The 17,361-nt window shown below is 44.8% G+C and overlaps 1 protein-coding gene across 1 annotated transcript in view; it reads left to right on the top strand.

The window, feature by feature from the left end:
• EIF3H (eukaryotic translation initiation factor 3 subunit H) overlaps positions 1-17,361 on the top strand; it is a 275,031-nt gene that overhangs the window by 78,405 nt on the left and 179,265 nt on the right. Inside the window, exon 2 of the mRNA XM_082259568.1 lies at positions 10,779-10,935. Within this exon, the coding sequence (XP_082115694.1) occupies positions 10,779-10,935 (157 nt within the window). The remainder of the gene's footprint in view (positions 1-10,778; positions 10,936-17,361) is intronic.

Raw genomic sequence — 17,361 nt, 5'->3', positions numbered from 1 at the left:
TCCTCGGTCTTATTCGATTAGTCGAATATTGGCTTTTCTGCAACAAGGGGTTGAGCAGAAACTGGCCTTGAGTACTATCAAGGGTCAGGTCTCAGCATTAGCCATCTTCTTTCAGAAGCCTTTGGCTACTCATTCCTTGGTGCGGAATTTCATCCAGGGGGTGCGACATCTGGCTCCGCCAGTGCACGCGCCGTTACCCCCCTGGGATCTTAATTTAGTGTTGTCGGTTCTTCAGAAACCTCCCTTTGAAGATATTAGGGAGATTCCTCTACCCACGTTGTCCCAGAAGGTGGCCTTCTTGGTGGCTATTACTTCTGCACGCAGGGTGTCAGAACTGGCCGCATTATCTTGTCGTTCACCATATCTGGTGGTTCATAGAGATAAGGTGGTTCTTCGTCCGAATCCATCCTTCCTACCAAAAGTAGTTTCAGAATTTCATCTGAATGAAGAAATTGTATTACCTTCCCTGTGTCCTAAGCCCAGTCATCCTCGGGAATTTGCTTTGCACTCCTTGGATGTGGTCCGGGCGATCAGGGTATACTTGAAAACGACAGACTCGTTTCGCAAGACGGATTCACTTTTTGTGATCCCAGATGGACCCAAAAAGGGGTTGCCTGCATCTGCCGCGACCATTTCCAGATGGATCAGACAGACGGTAGTGCAGGCTTATTCTATTAAGGGTCGGGAGCCCCCGTTCCCTGTTAAGGCGCACTCCACTCGGGCACTTAGTGCGTCATGGGCCTTTCGCCATCAGGCGTCAGTGGTCCAGGTGTGCAAGGCGGCTACCTGGTCGTCGGTGCATACCTTCTCTAAACATTATAAAGTTGATGTAATGGCATCGTCTGATGCCTCATTTGGCCGCAAGGTTTTGCAGGCCGCAATTTGAGGAGACCAGTGGTCTACCTCGAGGGTTTTTTCCGTTGGAAAATTTTTCTTTAGTCTCATTCTTTGTTTATAATGAGCCTTTAAAACTTCTAGTTTGGCACCGGTTGGGCCTACTAGATTGGATTTGATTTTGTCAATCCCACCCCTCATTTGTGGCATTGCTTCTGGATGTCCCAGCTCTTGAGAATCAAGAAGACTACGTCTGTCAATGAGCGATAGAGAAAAATGGATTTTTGTAAGAACTTACCGTAAAATCCTTTTCTCTTAAGCTCATTGACAGACGTAGTACCCGCCCCTCTATCATTGAGTTGGGTTGGGTTAATTTCTCTGTACTGCTTTAAACAGAACTGATTCCCTGTAGCAGAGAGAGGGAGGATATACCCTCAGGGACTGCCCCCTAGGGTGGAGCCAGAACGTTTTGTCATTCTGCCTAGTCCTACTCCTGCGGAGACAACATAACCCAGCTCTTGAGAATCAAGAAGACTACGTCTGTCAATGAGCTTAAGAGAAAAGGATTTTACGGTAAGTTCTTACAAAAATCCATTTTTAAAGCCTGCACACCAGATTCTGTTCGGCCGAAAAGTCAGTCGGTTGTCGGAAGCATCATACTTACAAGCTGACAATCGGCCGATCGGACGTTGGCCGAATATTTACGGCCGACAATCGCTACGTGTGTACGGGCCTTAAGATAGGGACTACTCTTGTATCCATGGTTCATAGTTTGGAATCATCTCTACTCTGCTTAGGAATGCCTATGATCTCTGATGATGGGATAGGCTATGTCACTCTATTAGACTATGCAATCTGTGTGGAATTGCAGCCCTCTCAACTTCTCCCCGAATCCTTGGCCTGGCGCTTCAATTAAACTTTATTGCGAGGCCCTTAAACCATTTCAAACTTAAAGAACAAACTCTGTGACAAATCTTTTCATACTCTGGGCCTCCCATAATTGTAGTTCCTAAAGCTAGGGACCGAGATACCCTGGCACATGCCCTCAGATCTGGCGCACCTGTCCTCTTTCCCTTAGCTTCTGGCATTTTATGGTTCCTCAGGTTGGAGCCCCTTACCCTCTCACTCTCCCCTCACATTTGGTTTCTTAGACCCTACCTCCCCATTCCATGCTGTGAGGTTCTCCCCAGGCCTATAGCGTTTACAATATAGAGTAGTTTCACTGAATAATTGCATGCCTTCGCTGTTGTTCCTCACTATTACACTGGCAATTGTGCTATAATACAGTTAAATTATGTAACTTGGGCAAAATCCCATCAGCCCACCATGTAAGGGAGATGAACACGTCCAGCCTGTGAGACAACTATGGTTCTTTCCTTAGAGTGAAGAAATGAACGTAGCCACAGGAGGTGTTATTCATGGGATTGCCAGGTGAAAAACGAATGCAGTCACCACATCTAATGACTTTTTTTTTTTTTTTATGGAATCTTTCTTTAATAGCGCTATATTGTGTGAAAGGGCTCTTATAATAGAATTGTATAACTCTTGTCTCTTAGCCTGTAGCACATTTTGGATGTGCACCATGTTGTTTTCAGCTCTGTTGGAGGCGAGTGTCGGGTTTGAATTGCAGGTCACAGGAAGTGAGAAATCTGAAAACCTTTCCAGCGGCTGTATAATAAGCATTGCACGGCTCCATTTACACGCACACTCCCCTCCTGACATGCATGCACACACTGTATCTTTCTTAGGTAGACTGATGCTTTCACTTATCACATTATATACATTTCCCATGTTATGTGATATTTGCTTACACATGCTGTGCTGCTTTATTACTCTTGCCACACACAGTACAATGGGTTCTTACAACTCAAGTAACCAGGTTTGATGATGATCATTGCAAACATGTGCAGAAGCTGCTTTCAGCTAAAAAGGTGGCCTCTGTAGAATGGGTCTTGTATGGAAATGATTGACTTGAAAACTAATGAGGGTCTACAACCACATCGGCACTGGAGCAGTTGAATTGTTTGCACACATGTAAAAGATCTGTGTTTTTGACAAAAAAATACTTAAAACCGCCCAGAACATTATATATTTTCTGAAAGCAGGGGCTTTGTAGAATAAAAAGCTAGTTGCAATTTCTGATGCTGCATATGTGCAACTGTGTGCACTAAAATTGATTTTATTCAAACTTTTTACTGAAAATATGCATTCAATAAACACCATATATACTGTGATTATTTATATATATATATATAATATCTATCCTAATGTTTTTGGTGGTGTATATAATGGGGAAGCATCCAGGAAAATGATACCAAACATGCCTAGTCTTAAAAGTATGTGTGCCAATGATACTGTGAAATACAATGGTGTCCAAGAATCTCTGTAGGCAACGCCTTAAAAACCTTTACAGCTCATTAGTTTAGCATCAACTGTGATCTGATAGCTAAACTTGGTGCTCTCACGCCTTCATTTGGGTTGATACCTTACATGTGGGGTGCGAAAATAAATTGCATTTTTATTCCAATTTTTTTTTTTTTAAAGTTTAACTCTATTTGCCATTATAAGGGGTTAGCAAACCTCCATGTAATAGCATTGGGCAGGTGACCGGTACTTTTTTGGGGATATTGGGGGTCTAATAGACCCCAGTGTCTCCCCAACCCTCCAAAGCAACTAACAGAGCAGAGTTGTTGAAGCTGGCCATACTTGTGTGGTTTTTACCCCCAATCAGCTTTCAAATTGATGCCTCTAGCCATACAGCGTGGGTGAACAAATATCCTACTTCTTCTATTATATTTTGACAGCCATTCCCACCAGCTGTCAAAACCCTGAAGAGCAACTGCACCTTAATGATTGTAGCTGTTGATTGGCCAAAATGTTTCCACATCCACAGAACGATTAACTTTTGCTGAACGGAGTGGGACAGGCAGGGCCACCCCCTGAAAGAGCTTCTGCTTGTTCATCATTCACACAGTGTATGGTCAGCTTTAGTTTTAAGACATTGTGCGGAACTAATTGCGCGTATGTTTTAGGCATTCACTTCTCCATAGCGCTTCTGATGGGTTGGATCTGAGCACTGACTTTCTTTTGTTTTGCTTCTAAACGATATCCTGATTCTCCATAAAATATCCATAGCCTTCCCCTGCTTTTTTTAGCAATGTCCTCTTTTTTTCATGCAATTATTATAGAGCCGGTTCACACTGGGGCGACTCAGTCTCCCCGACTTTGAGCCGCCCCGTGCAGCACGACTTTATCGTGGCTTGCAAACAACTTCTATAATAGAAGTTAATGCAAGCCGACCCAAAATTGTCGCTCTTTTTTTGTTTATAGCGCAAAAAATAATCACACAGGTGATATAATGCCACCAGAAGAAAGCTCTATTTGTGGTAAAAAAAGGACGTAAATTTAGTTTGGGTACAGCGTTCCTTGACCGCGCAATTGTCCGTTAAAGTAACGCAGTGCCGAATCGCAAAACGGGGCCTGGTCAGGAAGGGGGTAAAATCTTCTGGGGCTGAAGTGGTTAAATACTTGAGCCTCTGGATAGGACCAGCAAGCTCATACATTGTTAATTTTAGGATGAAGTTTTGCATTTCTGACCACAAAGTGTCACTTTGCATATGTCAGTTAGCAGACCCCGGCTAGCTCCAAATGTTCATCTGTGGGCACCTATTATAAGTTCTCATGTTGACGATTTTGCTATGATTTTTTTCCCATTGCCTTTTTTTTTTTTTTTTTTTAGTTTAGTGGAAATCTGGTAATTCTGCATGTAATGTAGGTCGACCAAGCAGAGCGCTTTGTGATTATTCATACAGTTGACTGTAGTATTAGAAACTCATCAGTGTACCAGAATCCCAGCATGCAGTATTTCTCCAACCAGGTTGAATGGAAATCCATTATCATAGCTAGAGCGCCCACAGACATGGAAATCAATAGTGCTTTGTTAGCAATAAAACGTTTTCTTGCATGACTGGCTCCGAAAGATGAGACCTCTGTTACCCGCCATGTTGCGGAGCTCCTCTGGACATGCTTCCTATCACTGACACTCTTGTAGTTAGCTGGAGGAAGTGATCTTTCACCTCCATGTGTTTTTTTGTTTTGAACTTCCTATCGATTTTATATTTCATTTGTGGAAAATTTTGTTTACCACTTTTAGGTCTGCCAAGTTTAATTTTTATATATAATATAAATATATATATATATATATATATATATATATATATATATATATTGCTTTTAAGATGTGGCCAGTTAAGTCGTCAATATGCCTCATTATATTTTGTTTTTTTTTCTCCAAGGAACCACAAAGACAGAAAATTGAAAAACAGTTTGAAATAGACATATGACCCTTTACCCTTTTGGCAAATCTAGCCAATTTTGTGTACCAAAGGAATATCCTTCCTAATTCCTCTGATCCCTCTAAGGTTCAGTTCACTGGGCCCAGTTATTCCATTTTTATTCAGTTAAAAATAGTTTCTCTTTCATTAACGGACACCGCTTCAGATCTTCATAACCGTTGGGTTATACTGCCCCCTACAGGAGTAAGACACCAGGCATAAAAAGTCTGGCTATACTCCCTCTCTCTGCTATAGGCACTCAGTTTTTTTTCTGCCTAGTAAGAAGTAAGGGCCTAGTTCCTTGCTGGGATCTTTTGTCCTGGCAATTTTTTTCTTTTTAGATAGAAATTGTTTTCTCCTGGATTTTTCCTGTGAGATCTACAATCAACTGCTGGACTGGGCGAAGGGCTGGATAATCGAGATCCAGTGGTCCACCCCAGTCTAGCCAGCGAGCCCGCGCAAACCTCAGGTCCGCGCTAGTTTGGGCGTGGCATAGCCCTACTGGACAGGGGCTGGCCTGCAAGTGAAACTCCTCGCGAGGTTGCATACGACTGGGTCTCGGCCCGAGTCTCAGCGTTCCTCCTGGCCGACGCCCCCCCCTATTTCGATAGAGAGGGGTTCTGTGTGGAGCAGTGCCTGTCTGGTTCCTGGTAGTAGCTACCCCCTCCCCCTGGAGGTTTTTTTTTGGGGTGGACTTTGGCCCCTCTTTGGGACGGTCGGACCCCCGGGCTCCCCTCCATGTCAGGCACCCTCCCGTCTTCTGTCCACTATTATTTTCCCTCTCTCCACATATGTTGGGGCTCTCTGGTCCACCTCCTGGGGTGGGGAAAGGGCGCTATGTAGGCGATGGTGGCCCGGGGGGGGGGGGGGGTGCCACTGGTGACTGGACCATCGACTGGGGGGGGGGGGGTTGTACCTGGTGGAGGCTCCATTCAGGGCCCCTCGTCCTGCCTGGGTCTGTCTTTGAGGCCTGGGTTCCCTCCTGGTGCCTCCATCTTGTTGTAGCCTGTTTTTCTATGCACGGCGGCCATTTTGCGGTGGATTGCCTTTGAAAATAGCGGCATGCATGACAGTGGAGCCCTGTGGGCGGCAATTTCGTTGGTGAGAGGCTCTCCTCATCCCCTAGTGCTGATGCCTGGATCTTTTCACTTCCTGTTCACAGGGGGTGGAGTGCAGATTAGCCTGGTGGCTGCAGGTGACTGTTTCTGCTGGGTGGTGACTCTGGTGGGGTTCTCTCCTCCTCCTGCTGAGAATCGCTTGGTGCTTGTGCCTGGCGACTGGCTGGTGCTGCTAGCGCGGTGGGGGTTGTCCCTTGCAGTGTTCTACACTTTTTATGGGGTCCCCCTGGTGACTCATGGAGTCTTTGAGCACATCTCCCCACCTGATCCCCTCTCTGAGGCTGTGGGCCACCCGGGTCCCAACCATCCACTGATGCACGAACGGTGGTCCTGGAGTCCGTGGTGTCCCAAATGGAGGTGACTTTTGGGCGACGGGCTTGCAAAAAGCGTCCCACCGCCTTCCCCTGCATCATCTGTCTCATCGGATCCTGAATCTGATTCAGCCCCAGCAGACATGGCTCAGCCTGTTGGGTCTGCAACCACGCCCTCAGTATCTTCTGATAGAATGATTCCTCTACATCTGCAGCCACACATGAAAAGGCGCTGGTGGAAACACTGATTGCGTGAGACCTTGAAGATGAAGGATGCACCTGCGACAGAGGAGCAGGTTCCCTTTGGCACTGAAAGGTGTTTCCTTTCCCCGCCTATTTTGACAGAATTGCCGCTAAAGAGTGGGGACGACCAAAGTGTCCCCGTGGGGTCCCTAAGTGCTTTACCAGGCTTTACCCCCTATGTGGGGGTCCCTTCTTAAGAAGTGGACTGTTCCACCGGTGGTGGACCCTCCAGTTTCAAGATTGAACAAGGCAATCATGATTCCGGTTGAAGAGTCCCCGTTCTTTAAGGATCCTACTGACAGGAAGGCAGAGGCTGTGGCCTGCAATATGTACACTCTGACTGGTTCGGCACTGAATCCAGTATTCTCCATTGCCCTGGTGTCGCAAACTCTGACCGAGTGGGTTCAGCTTTTACTCCGTGACTTGGAGGTAGAACAGCTCCCCCCTGCCTTTGCTGAGCTGGTAAACCAGCTGGTCCAGGGGCTGCAGTTTATCTGTGATGCCTCTTTGGATGCGACTCACCTAGTGGCTCGGGTCTGTTTTGGCAATGGTCCTTCGGCGTGTCTTTTGGCTCATGCTGGTCGGTGGACCAGAATTCTTGGTCTTGACTGATCTTCTCTTCAAGGAGGTCGTCTGTTTGGATCTACCCTGCATGACATAAAAGGTCTCACAGGTGGGGAAGAGTATCTTTCTTCCCCAGGCTACTAAGGGCATTTGTCGTAGACGTGGGCTTTTCTTTTTGGCTCATAGGAAGTTTTTTCGTTCCTCAGGGTCGACTGACAAGAGCTTAAAGCCTTTCAGGGCCTCCTCTGGGGGATCCAAACGAACCTGGTCTGGTAAGCCGAGAAGCGGGCTTCTCCAGACCCGCGGACAAGGCTCCTTCAGCATGAAGGTACGCCCTCACCCGTATCGGGGGTGGGGGGGGACGCATTTGTGATTTAATTATCTCCTCTTTATCATTTATACAGGTTATGACTTTAAGCCAGTTAGCCAATATTCCAATAAAATGACTTCAAGCATTAACATACACACAGGTGGTAATGGTGGTTGGAAGCGGCTGCTTCAGCAAGAGAACGTGCGAGCAGTCTTCCTAGCTGGAAGTTCCTATGTCTGGAATCTTTGTTCATTAGCAAAACAGTCACCCTGTGCAGTTTTCTTTCAGTAGGATGTGGAAATGACGTATGTGAGGCACACTTGTTTGTTACTCAAAAAGGCCCCCATTACAGGGCCGTTCAAACCAGGTCCTTTTTGGAAAAAAAAAAAAACAGGTCCGCCTTTTAGTTTTTCAGGCGGATCTGATCTGATTTCACCCAGCACCCTCCCTCCGCTAAATATAAACTGGAAGGGAATCCGTCCTTTTCCTTTTAGGCAGAGTGGGTCGTGGGTAGTTGTGTGTAAACACAGCGGGGAGTCTGTTTACTCCCAGACTCCCATACTCTGCAGAAACTGAGCAGACACAGATTTTTCCTCTGCCCGCTCTGCTCCGATCAGCAGGGGATCTGCAAGTTGATCTGATGATCAAAATGGAAGCTGTTCGCCTGAAAGTGGCTAAATTTTCTGCGTTAAAAAAAAAAAATGCCATCAAGAGTGTTGCGTATCAGGTTTAAAGTATAACTGAAGGCAACATATTTTTTTTTTTTTTTTGTTTTGCATAGTGGAGATTGAGAAGACCAGCTGTAAGGTTTTTTTTTGCTGTCTGTGCCCTCATTTGATTTACCCTCCTCTGTTTGTCCTGTTTTACTGTTATCACTGAGGCTCCATTAACACTTGTGCTACTTGTGCGACTTTGAACATCAGTCGCATGACAAGTCGTAGCCCATTCATTTGAATGACACCCATCCAAATGTGCATTTATTTTTTGTTGCAGGAGCCTGGGAAGTATTGCACCATCATATCGCTGATACCATGCATGTCTCCTGCAGACCTGTCAGTGTATCTGCTCGCTCGTACCTCATACAAGGAAAGCCGATACATTCTGACAAGAAGAATCAATGAACCACCACAGATCTCACAGCACCGTGTTCTTTGAAAACTACAAGCGGACACCCGCAAATGCTGTGGGGATTTGTAGTTCATTCATACACAGCTCTGCATATGAATGATGCGGCCGTGCGAGAGACAGCTAGTATGGAGAACTTGTCCCCATACTGCTGCCACAGGGAGGGGGCGCAGCGGGCAGCAACTGTGACAATAAGAATGTTACATGTTCCACCCTAAAACCAATTGGAACATGTTCCTAAATGTCAACTTGACCTTTAAACACCTGTCACTTGGACAATAAAATTTACGTAAGCTCCTGAATATCTTACCATTAGCGATCTGCCACTCTAATCAACCCTGTTTTTCTTCCATAGTTACTATGTTAATACAAAGCATACAGTACTTCCCATGTGTGCCTGCTGATAGGCGACTTTGGCACCAAGTATTTTATTTGGGGAAGACCAGTGGTGGGGTGCGCCATTACCTTGAAGTTTAGGCTGGCTTGAATGCTAAGCTGTAACCTCAGGTGCCAGGTGTGTGGCGTTATCTTAAACTCTGGCAGCCCATGTAACGTATATGTGTGGCGGTAAAGAGGGCGGGCTTTGATGCCCTTGCACAGCTCATAAACTTCCATGAGTGGCAATGCTTTCTGTGTGCTCCTAGAAAAGGGACCAAGCTGTCAAAGATGACTGTCTATACTAATGTGGAACCGGTGATACTGGCTCCTGATCCATGTTACCACTGTGACAACTAGCCACAGTAGTCACATGACTAGGCAGACCTTCCTGCCTTCTGGGCATAATAGTTCAGTTAAAGTGACACCCTGGGCAGGCAGGAAAGAGTTATAAGAGAAATGGGAAAAAAAACAAAATTGGCATCTTCACAGAGAAGCAGGTAATTTAAAAGTACCCTTCCATCTCCACCATTTTACGGTCAAGTCCTCCAGAGCTGCCTCTACTGCCTTAAGCCCCGTACACATGATCAGATTATCGAACCATCTGTTGTCTGTTTTTTTTGTGGCATGCTAGTCTGATGTGGAAAGTGAAGAGGTTATTTTCATACGAATTTTCCCGTATGACAGAATTCTACTTCAGAAGTGATGTCATGTGTTGGATTGTTTTGTATGTGTTCTTTCGTCTCTGAGCATGCCTAGTCTTCCTCTTAAGATTTTTTTTCGAAATCTGTACTAATGAGACGAAAATCGGACGTTGTTTTGACGGATGACAAAAATTCTATAGCCTGCACATCCGGATTCTGTCGGCCGAAAAGTCGGAGTCGGCTGTCGAAAGCACCATACTAACAATCCGAAAATCGGCAGATCGGTCCTCGGACGAAATTTCCCTTCAGATTTTCTTATCGTGTGTACAGGCCTTTAGGCAGAGGCAGACTTGTTGAAAGCCTGAGCGTAGTCATGCACTTGCGATGCAAAAAGCAGTATGGAGGCGTGTCTTAAAGGGCCCAGTTATTAAGGCCTGGTAGTAAGTGCCAGGTCAGGATGCAAGTTATTATGTGCATAGGGAGCTAGGAGGCTCTTTATTACTGCTTGACTTGTGAAATGATGTTAGCGTTCCTAATCAGGTAGCTTGGCCTGTAATTTGCCATATTAGCAGTGGATTAAATGACCTTGATCTAGTAGCACTAGCCGCAAGTTGGAAAGGCTGCAGTAGCTTGCTTATGGAAAAATGGGTTAAAAGTGGAATTTGTCTTTGGCAGTGCATTGAGTGAAGTTGTAATGACAATTTTACCTGTATCTCTTTAATAAAAAAAATTAAAGTTGGAAAAATATAGAGTAATTTAATTATTTTCATCCCACTGATCATTAATGGTAGCAAGCAGTGGATTCTTCCATTAATTATCAGTGTGGGGAAATGACTCAAGTGTGTTTTTCATCTGTTATTAGGTGATAATTGTGTTTCTTCCTGAGCGCTATAAGCATATCCCGCTTTGTCTCCTGGCAGGTGGTGTTGAAGATCATTAAGCACTATCAGGAGGAGGGCCATGGAAGTGAGGTGGTGCAGGGTGTTCTGCTTGGACTTGTGGTCGAGGATCGGCTTGAAATCACAAACTGCTTTCCATTCCCGCAACACACAGAAGAGGACGCAGAGTTCGATGAAGGTAACAAAATGGCTTCCACTTCAGTAAAGGCTGCCAGCAATAAGAATTACGTTCAAACGTGTATCTAGTTCATATCCCTATGGCCCCCATCCTTGTAACCATCCTATTCTAAAGACACTATAAACTTTCACTATTGGGTAGATTTACTAAAACCGGAGCATACAGAAACTGGTGCAGCTCTGCATAGTAACCAATCAGCTTCCAGGTTTTATTGTCAAAGCTTAATTGAACAAGCTGAAGTTAAAAGCTGGTCTGCACAACTGCACCAGATTCGGCGTGCTCCAGTTTTAGTAAATCTCCCCCCATGTGTTCTGCTTCTGCTACCCCTCAGCAGGTCATAGTTACTGTATTGACAAATGGAAAAAGCTAATGCAGCCACTACATCAAATAATTGCTATGCTTCATTAAATACATTTTGTTTTTATGTTTAAGACCATTGAAAATTCTGTTTAAATCAGTTAAATGTGTCCAGGTGCATAAAAACAAGATATTTTAAAGCATTATATTAATTTTTTTAAAGAGTCTCTCTACTACCAGCATGCTGTAAAGCAGGTATCCTCAAACTACGGCCCTTCAGCTGTTGCATCCCTTGAGGCATTGTAAAACTCTGACATTCACAGACATGACTAGGCATGATGGGAAATGTAGTTCCTGAACTGGAGGGCCATAGTTTGAAGAACCCTGCTGTAAAGGGACCCTTGCAGTCTTTGGGATCAGTGGTCCCTGTGCAGGGATCCAACACAACCTTTGCTGAGTCAGAGCTAGAGATTTACGACCAGCAGGGTGTATGATCTCCTGCAGAGAGATCACTGCTTCCACACACAGCGTGGGTCCTTCTCACTACAACATGCTTTTCTTCTCAGGCTTTGGATGCATACTAAAGAAAACCAGCTGAAAATTGACTTTGCACACCTTTTTTTTTTTTTTTGTCTTAAAGCACCTGAAATGTATTTAGCTGATTTTAATTGGACCTGGCTAGCATCACAGGTATCCAGAGCACCTGAGAATATAACAGTGCTGCCTAATTTGTATGAGCAATTTCTACTTTGTGTCTTGGATCTTTTAAAACAGTTTGGGTCCTTTAACACGGAGCGGACCGTTTTTTGATCCGCTCTGGCACTTTTTTTTTTACGGACACGGATGACACTTGTGTCATCCGGTCCGTATGTCAGTTTATCATCCCATCCATTTGCGGATGATAAACATAGATAATGCATGTCAATGGGATTGCGGATGACACCGCTGACATCCGTTTTTGTGTCCGCTCTGTTTTTTTTTTTTTTTTTTTTTTTTTTTTTTTTTTTTTTTTTTTGCGGAAGAAAAATAGGGTTCTCTTCCGTTCAAAAAAACTGAACTGATCGGAAAGGACGCAAATCGGATGTCAGCGGAATACGCAATCCCATTGACATGCATTATGTCTGTTTTTCATCCGCCAAAAATGGGATGAAATACGGACATACGGACCGTCCGTGTGAAAGGACCCTTTGTCTTTTGTACTGAATGGGTTTTGAATTCTACATTTTTCTACACCTGGGAGAAATCGTAATCCTTGTGATTCCACCTGTGGGTATTTGAGGCTTTCCTTGTCACTGTCCTGCGTGAGAAGACTTGCCGCATTATGTAACCAGGCTGGGTAGGCGGTAAGGGTAATAAACCTGAAGGGTTAATAATGCAGCCAAGGAGACAATGATAAAATCAGATTTGAAGAAGAAGAAAAAAACCCCCGCTGCTCAGGATTTAACAAGAGTAAATCAATTTACCTCGAGCAAACTGCAGTACATGCTGCGCGGTGTGATGTGACAGAATGATAAACAGCCTTTTCTCCTACTGCAAACAGTCTTTGTTTTTTGATGAATGGATTAAAATTTTTAAGTGGTTTACAGCATGGCCGCGCTGGGCTTTATCTTTCCGCTTATCTAGAGGGCATCGGGCGTCGTCTTCCCCAAAACCGTCCAGACTGGAAGAAGTTTGGATAACTGGCTCTGCCTTTTCGTCAGCTTGCCCATATTGGCTGTAATAATTAGAAGTGATTTTGCCCCGAATACTGATGAGAATCCATTTGCGATTTGTCTGATTTGTCCAAAATTGATTAGCCTTTTTCAGGGAATAACTACAGATGAATATCATTCTTCGCCACGTTGTTGTGTTTTTTTGTTTTTGTTTTTTTTTTCCAAGTTCAACTAGTGAAATTACCTAGAATCCATCTTTGTCTCATTGCTCCACAGTAGCTGAAGATTGAAATCAGACTTGCAGCATAAGGAAACGGACAGAGGGAGCTGTTGGTTGGGGTGGGATGTTAAGAGTCCAGAGAGCACTCAGGAGCAGCGACAAGGAGTCTGCAAAATTGTAGTTATTGAAATGTGGTAACTTTTTTTTTTCTTTAGACTGGGTTCACACTGTGCGGATGCGGCTCACAGCAGGGGTCCAGTGCGTCTATGTTCCCTGTTTAGGGATGAATCCTGCCCTAATTGTTGCCTGAATTAGGAGCTGAAACTGAGCCAAAGCTACGCTGCGCATGTGCAATGCGCTCCACTGCTGCCCCGGAAATGTGAACTGGCTCCATTGAGAGCTGGTCAGTCTCCTGTCATGCGAATTGAATGCAGGGAAAATTGGCATGTAATGGTGCCAATGAGACCACAGTCGGGTGGGCACACATGCACCCCCTACCCAGAAATGCAGAATCACGAATTGGTCACCGCCTGGTGCCAACAGTGCATGGACACAACTTTTAGTCGCCATGGCGACCTGGTGCCTGGGATTGGTCAAGCCCTGGGTTAGTTCACCTTAACCAGAAAAATGGTAAGGGGTGCCTGTAGATAAACAAAGATACAACTAAAGGCTAACTTTTTTTTTTTTTTTTTTTTTGGATAGTGTGGAGATGGATTAGAACGCCTGTCAGTTTTTATTGCTGTCTGTGCTCCTGCTAAGGAGATTTACCCTCTATTTCTCCTATTTACCATTATCATTAAAAGCAAAAGAAAATACCAAATTTTGAGTTGTTTCCAAAAAAGTAATTATAAAGGGGACATCTTCCCATGGGGACACTAATTCTGGTGACCAGGTGGTCCCCAAGAAATCCCCTTAATTTGCAGGGATTTCCTCATTTCCTTTTTGGCTGTAGGACAGGAAGTATATGGAAATCTCTGCAAAGGGATAGTTTTTTCTTTTTTGCTGGCTGACAGGTTATAACCTCTCCCTTGTGCTATCCAAAATTTAAAAAAAAGTTTCTCTTTTGTTCATTGATGGACACAGCTTTTGATATTCTTAACCATTGGGTTATGCTGCCCCCTACAAGAGTAGGACACAGAAAAAGTCTGGCTATGCCTATGGGCAGTCCCAGGGGATATACTACTACTCTGTTATAGGTACTCAGTTATTTTTTGCCTAGTCGGGAGTAAGGACCCAGTTCCTTGCTAAGATCTATGGTCCTGGCAATTTTTTTTTCTCCTGGATTTTTCCTGTGAGATCTACACACGGTGTGAGTCTCATTGCGTAAGTCTCTTGGGGTTCATCCTCGCTCCTTCTCGGTGGCTCGGATCTTGACCTTTCTTCAAGGGGGGGTTGAACAGAAATTTGAGCCTATCAAGGGCCAGGTGTTGGCTTTGGCGGTCTTCTTCCAATGACCTTTGGCCTCACATTCCTTGGTGTGTACCTTCTTCGGGGTGTCTGACATTTGGTTCCTCCAGTGCAGGCTCCGTTGCCGCCTTGGGACCTCAATTTGGTGCTTTCGGTCCTCCAGAAGCCTCACTTTGAGAATCTTCTGGAGATTGCCCTGCTTACGCTGTCCCAGAAGGTGGCCTTTTTGGTGACTATCACCTCTGCGCGCTGGATGTCGGAACTGGTGGCGTTTTATCCTGTTCACCTTATCTGGTGATTCACAGAGATATGATGGCTCTTCTCCCTTGTCCGTCATTCCTTCCAAAGGTTGTCTCTGATTTTCATTTGAATGAAGACATTGTGTTGCCTTCCCTTTGTCCCAGGCCTAAACATCCGAAGGAAATTGCCTTTCGTGCCTTGGATGTGGTCCTGGCAATTAGGGTCTACCTGACATCTACGGAATCTTTCAGAAATCCAGACTTTGTGCATCACGGATGGGCCTTGTAAATAATTGTCTGCTTCCTCTGCGATGATTTCCAGATGGATCAGACACAGTGATTTAGGCCTATTTCATCAAGGGTCAGGATCCTCCTTTCACTGCGAAGGCACACTCTACTAGGGTTGCTTAGTGCCGCTTGGGCCTTCCGTCATCGGGCGTCAGTGACACAGGTTTGCAAGGAGGCCACTTGGTTGTCAAAGTTTTATATAGTGGATGTGTTGGCACCTGCTGATGCCTTTTTTTGGCTGCAAAGTTTTGCAGGCTGCTGTTGAGAGGACCTGATCCTCTTTGAGGGTGTATTTTTCAGGTGGGCTCTAGTTTTGGTTGAGCTCCTGTTGCTTGGTTGGCTACTGTTTAGCCTTGGGAATTTTTTTTTCTGTTCCCACCCATCATGTTTAACACTGAGTTGGGACGTCCCAATGGTTAAGAAGATCAGGAGCTGTGTCCCTCAATGAACGGAAGAGAAAATGGGATTTTTGACTTACCGTAAAATCCATTTCTCTGATGTTCATTGATGGGACACAGCACCCACCCCTCTGTGGAGTTGTATTCTTCTGACACTGCTTGTAACAAAACGGAGTACCTATAGCAGAGAGAGGGAGTACCCATAGGTGTAGCCAGACTTTTTTTCTGTCCAGGGTCTTACTCCTGTAGGGGGCAGTATATCCTAATGGTTAAGAATATCAGGAGTTGGTTCCGTCGAACATCAGAAATTTTACGCTAGGTCAAAAATCCCATTTTTGCCTATAGTTCTACTTTAAGTATTGCTCTTGCTATAGGTGTAGGCCATCTATGTACCTCCCAGAGATGCCTTGTTGCTAGGATGTTGCAAAGACATCTCACGTGCACTTTGCCTCTCCTGTCGCAGTAGCTCTGAGCTCAGCGATGCTGATCCCTTTAATTGGTTCAGTTTGCCATCCTGGAGGTGTGCCTATGGTTTCCACTGAATAGTATTGACTGGCATATCTTGTGTGAAAGGCATTTAGAAATGCTGAATGGATGTGTGTGTCAGACAGCAGCAATCTGCTTCCTTGGTAATGAGAGCCAATAATGTTTTATTATGTGTCTATTCAGTTACAAATGCAGTAAACGTTTCCAATGCGCACAGAACAGAGCACGATTTCTCTCATTAAGATGGCTTAGGAGGGTTTTCAAGAATGCACTAAATTTAGATGGGGCTCTATTGAACTGTTTGAGTAATTGAAGATAAAATTGTTTTTTTTTGTGTGTGAAAGATGTGCGGCTATTTACCGTAGCTATTTTTCCTTTTTTGCGTGTTGATTGACGTAGACTGTAGAAATTAAATTACATCCTTTTCTTGTATGTGAAAGTGTGTTACAAGGTATGAGCCTTCCACCTAAAGTCGCCATTTATTTATTTCAGGTACTTATACAGCGCTTTACATATACATTACACAGTCACATCAGTCCCTGCCCTCAAGGAGCGTACAATCTAAGGTCCCTAACTCACATTCATACATACATAGTAGGGCCAATTTTTTTACAGGATCCAATTAACCTACCAGCATGTCTTTGGAGTGTGGGAGGAAACCGGAGTACCCGGAGAAAACCCACACAGGGACAGGGAGAACATGCAAACTCCAGGCAGGTAGTGTCGTGGTTGGGATTTGAACCAGCGACCCTCTTGCTGCTAGGTGGAAGTGCTAACCAATACACCACTGTGCCGCCCATACATTTATTATTCATGCTGATTGGCTTAAAGTGGAAACTCAACTGTATTTGAGCACCACAAACTGAAAATGCCATTTAATTCATTTTTAATTATTTGAAGAAAACTTCCCCATCTATCCATGTCTCCATGCTTTATTTTGCTGAGAGATCACTTTGGAAAACACTCACTCAGCATTTCTAGTCATGTTCATTAGGGGCAGATGACTCTTGTAGCATTTACTTTCTGGAATCCATCTGTTTTTAGCTCGGGCATGCAGACAGAAAGGTGTGCTTATCTGAGCTACTACTCCTCCAGATGAAAGAATAAAAAATGCCCATAAAACTTCTGGGATATGACATTTTGTCCTAGGCCAGAAAACAGGAAGCAACTGAAGAATTTTTTAAAATAAAGTTCATTGGCTGCGACATCACTGGTAGCCATTGGCTTCCACTACTGTCAATCACAGCCAGTAAGGAGAGATGAGGCCAATGAGGAGAGAGCAGGGACGGGGCCAAACACTCCATTGGTGAATGGGGATATGGGACAGCAGCTCGGGAGCCCCCATAGCAATCTGCTTTCTATGGTGGCACTAGGCAGGTGGGGAGTGACCTGGAGCGCCAATGGGGGACCCGAGAAAAGGAAGATCTGGGCTGCTCTGT

The sequence above is a fragment of the Pelophylax lessonae genome (genome assembly GCF_965119305.1).
Source record: "Pelophylax lessonae genome assembly, chromosome: 5".
In the NCBI taxonomy this organism is placed as follows: Eukaryota; Metazoa; Chordata; class Amphibia; order Anura; family Ranidae; genus Pelophylax; species Pelophylax lessonae.
This window is presented reverse-complemented; position numbering and strand designations above follow the sequence as displayed.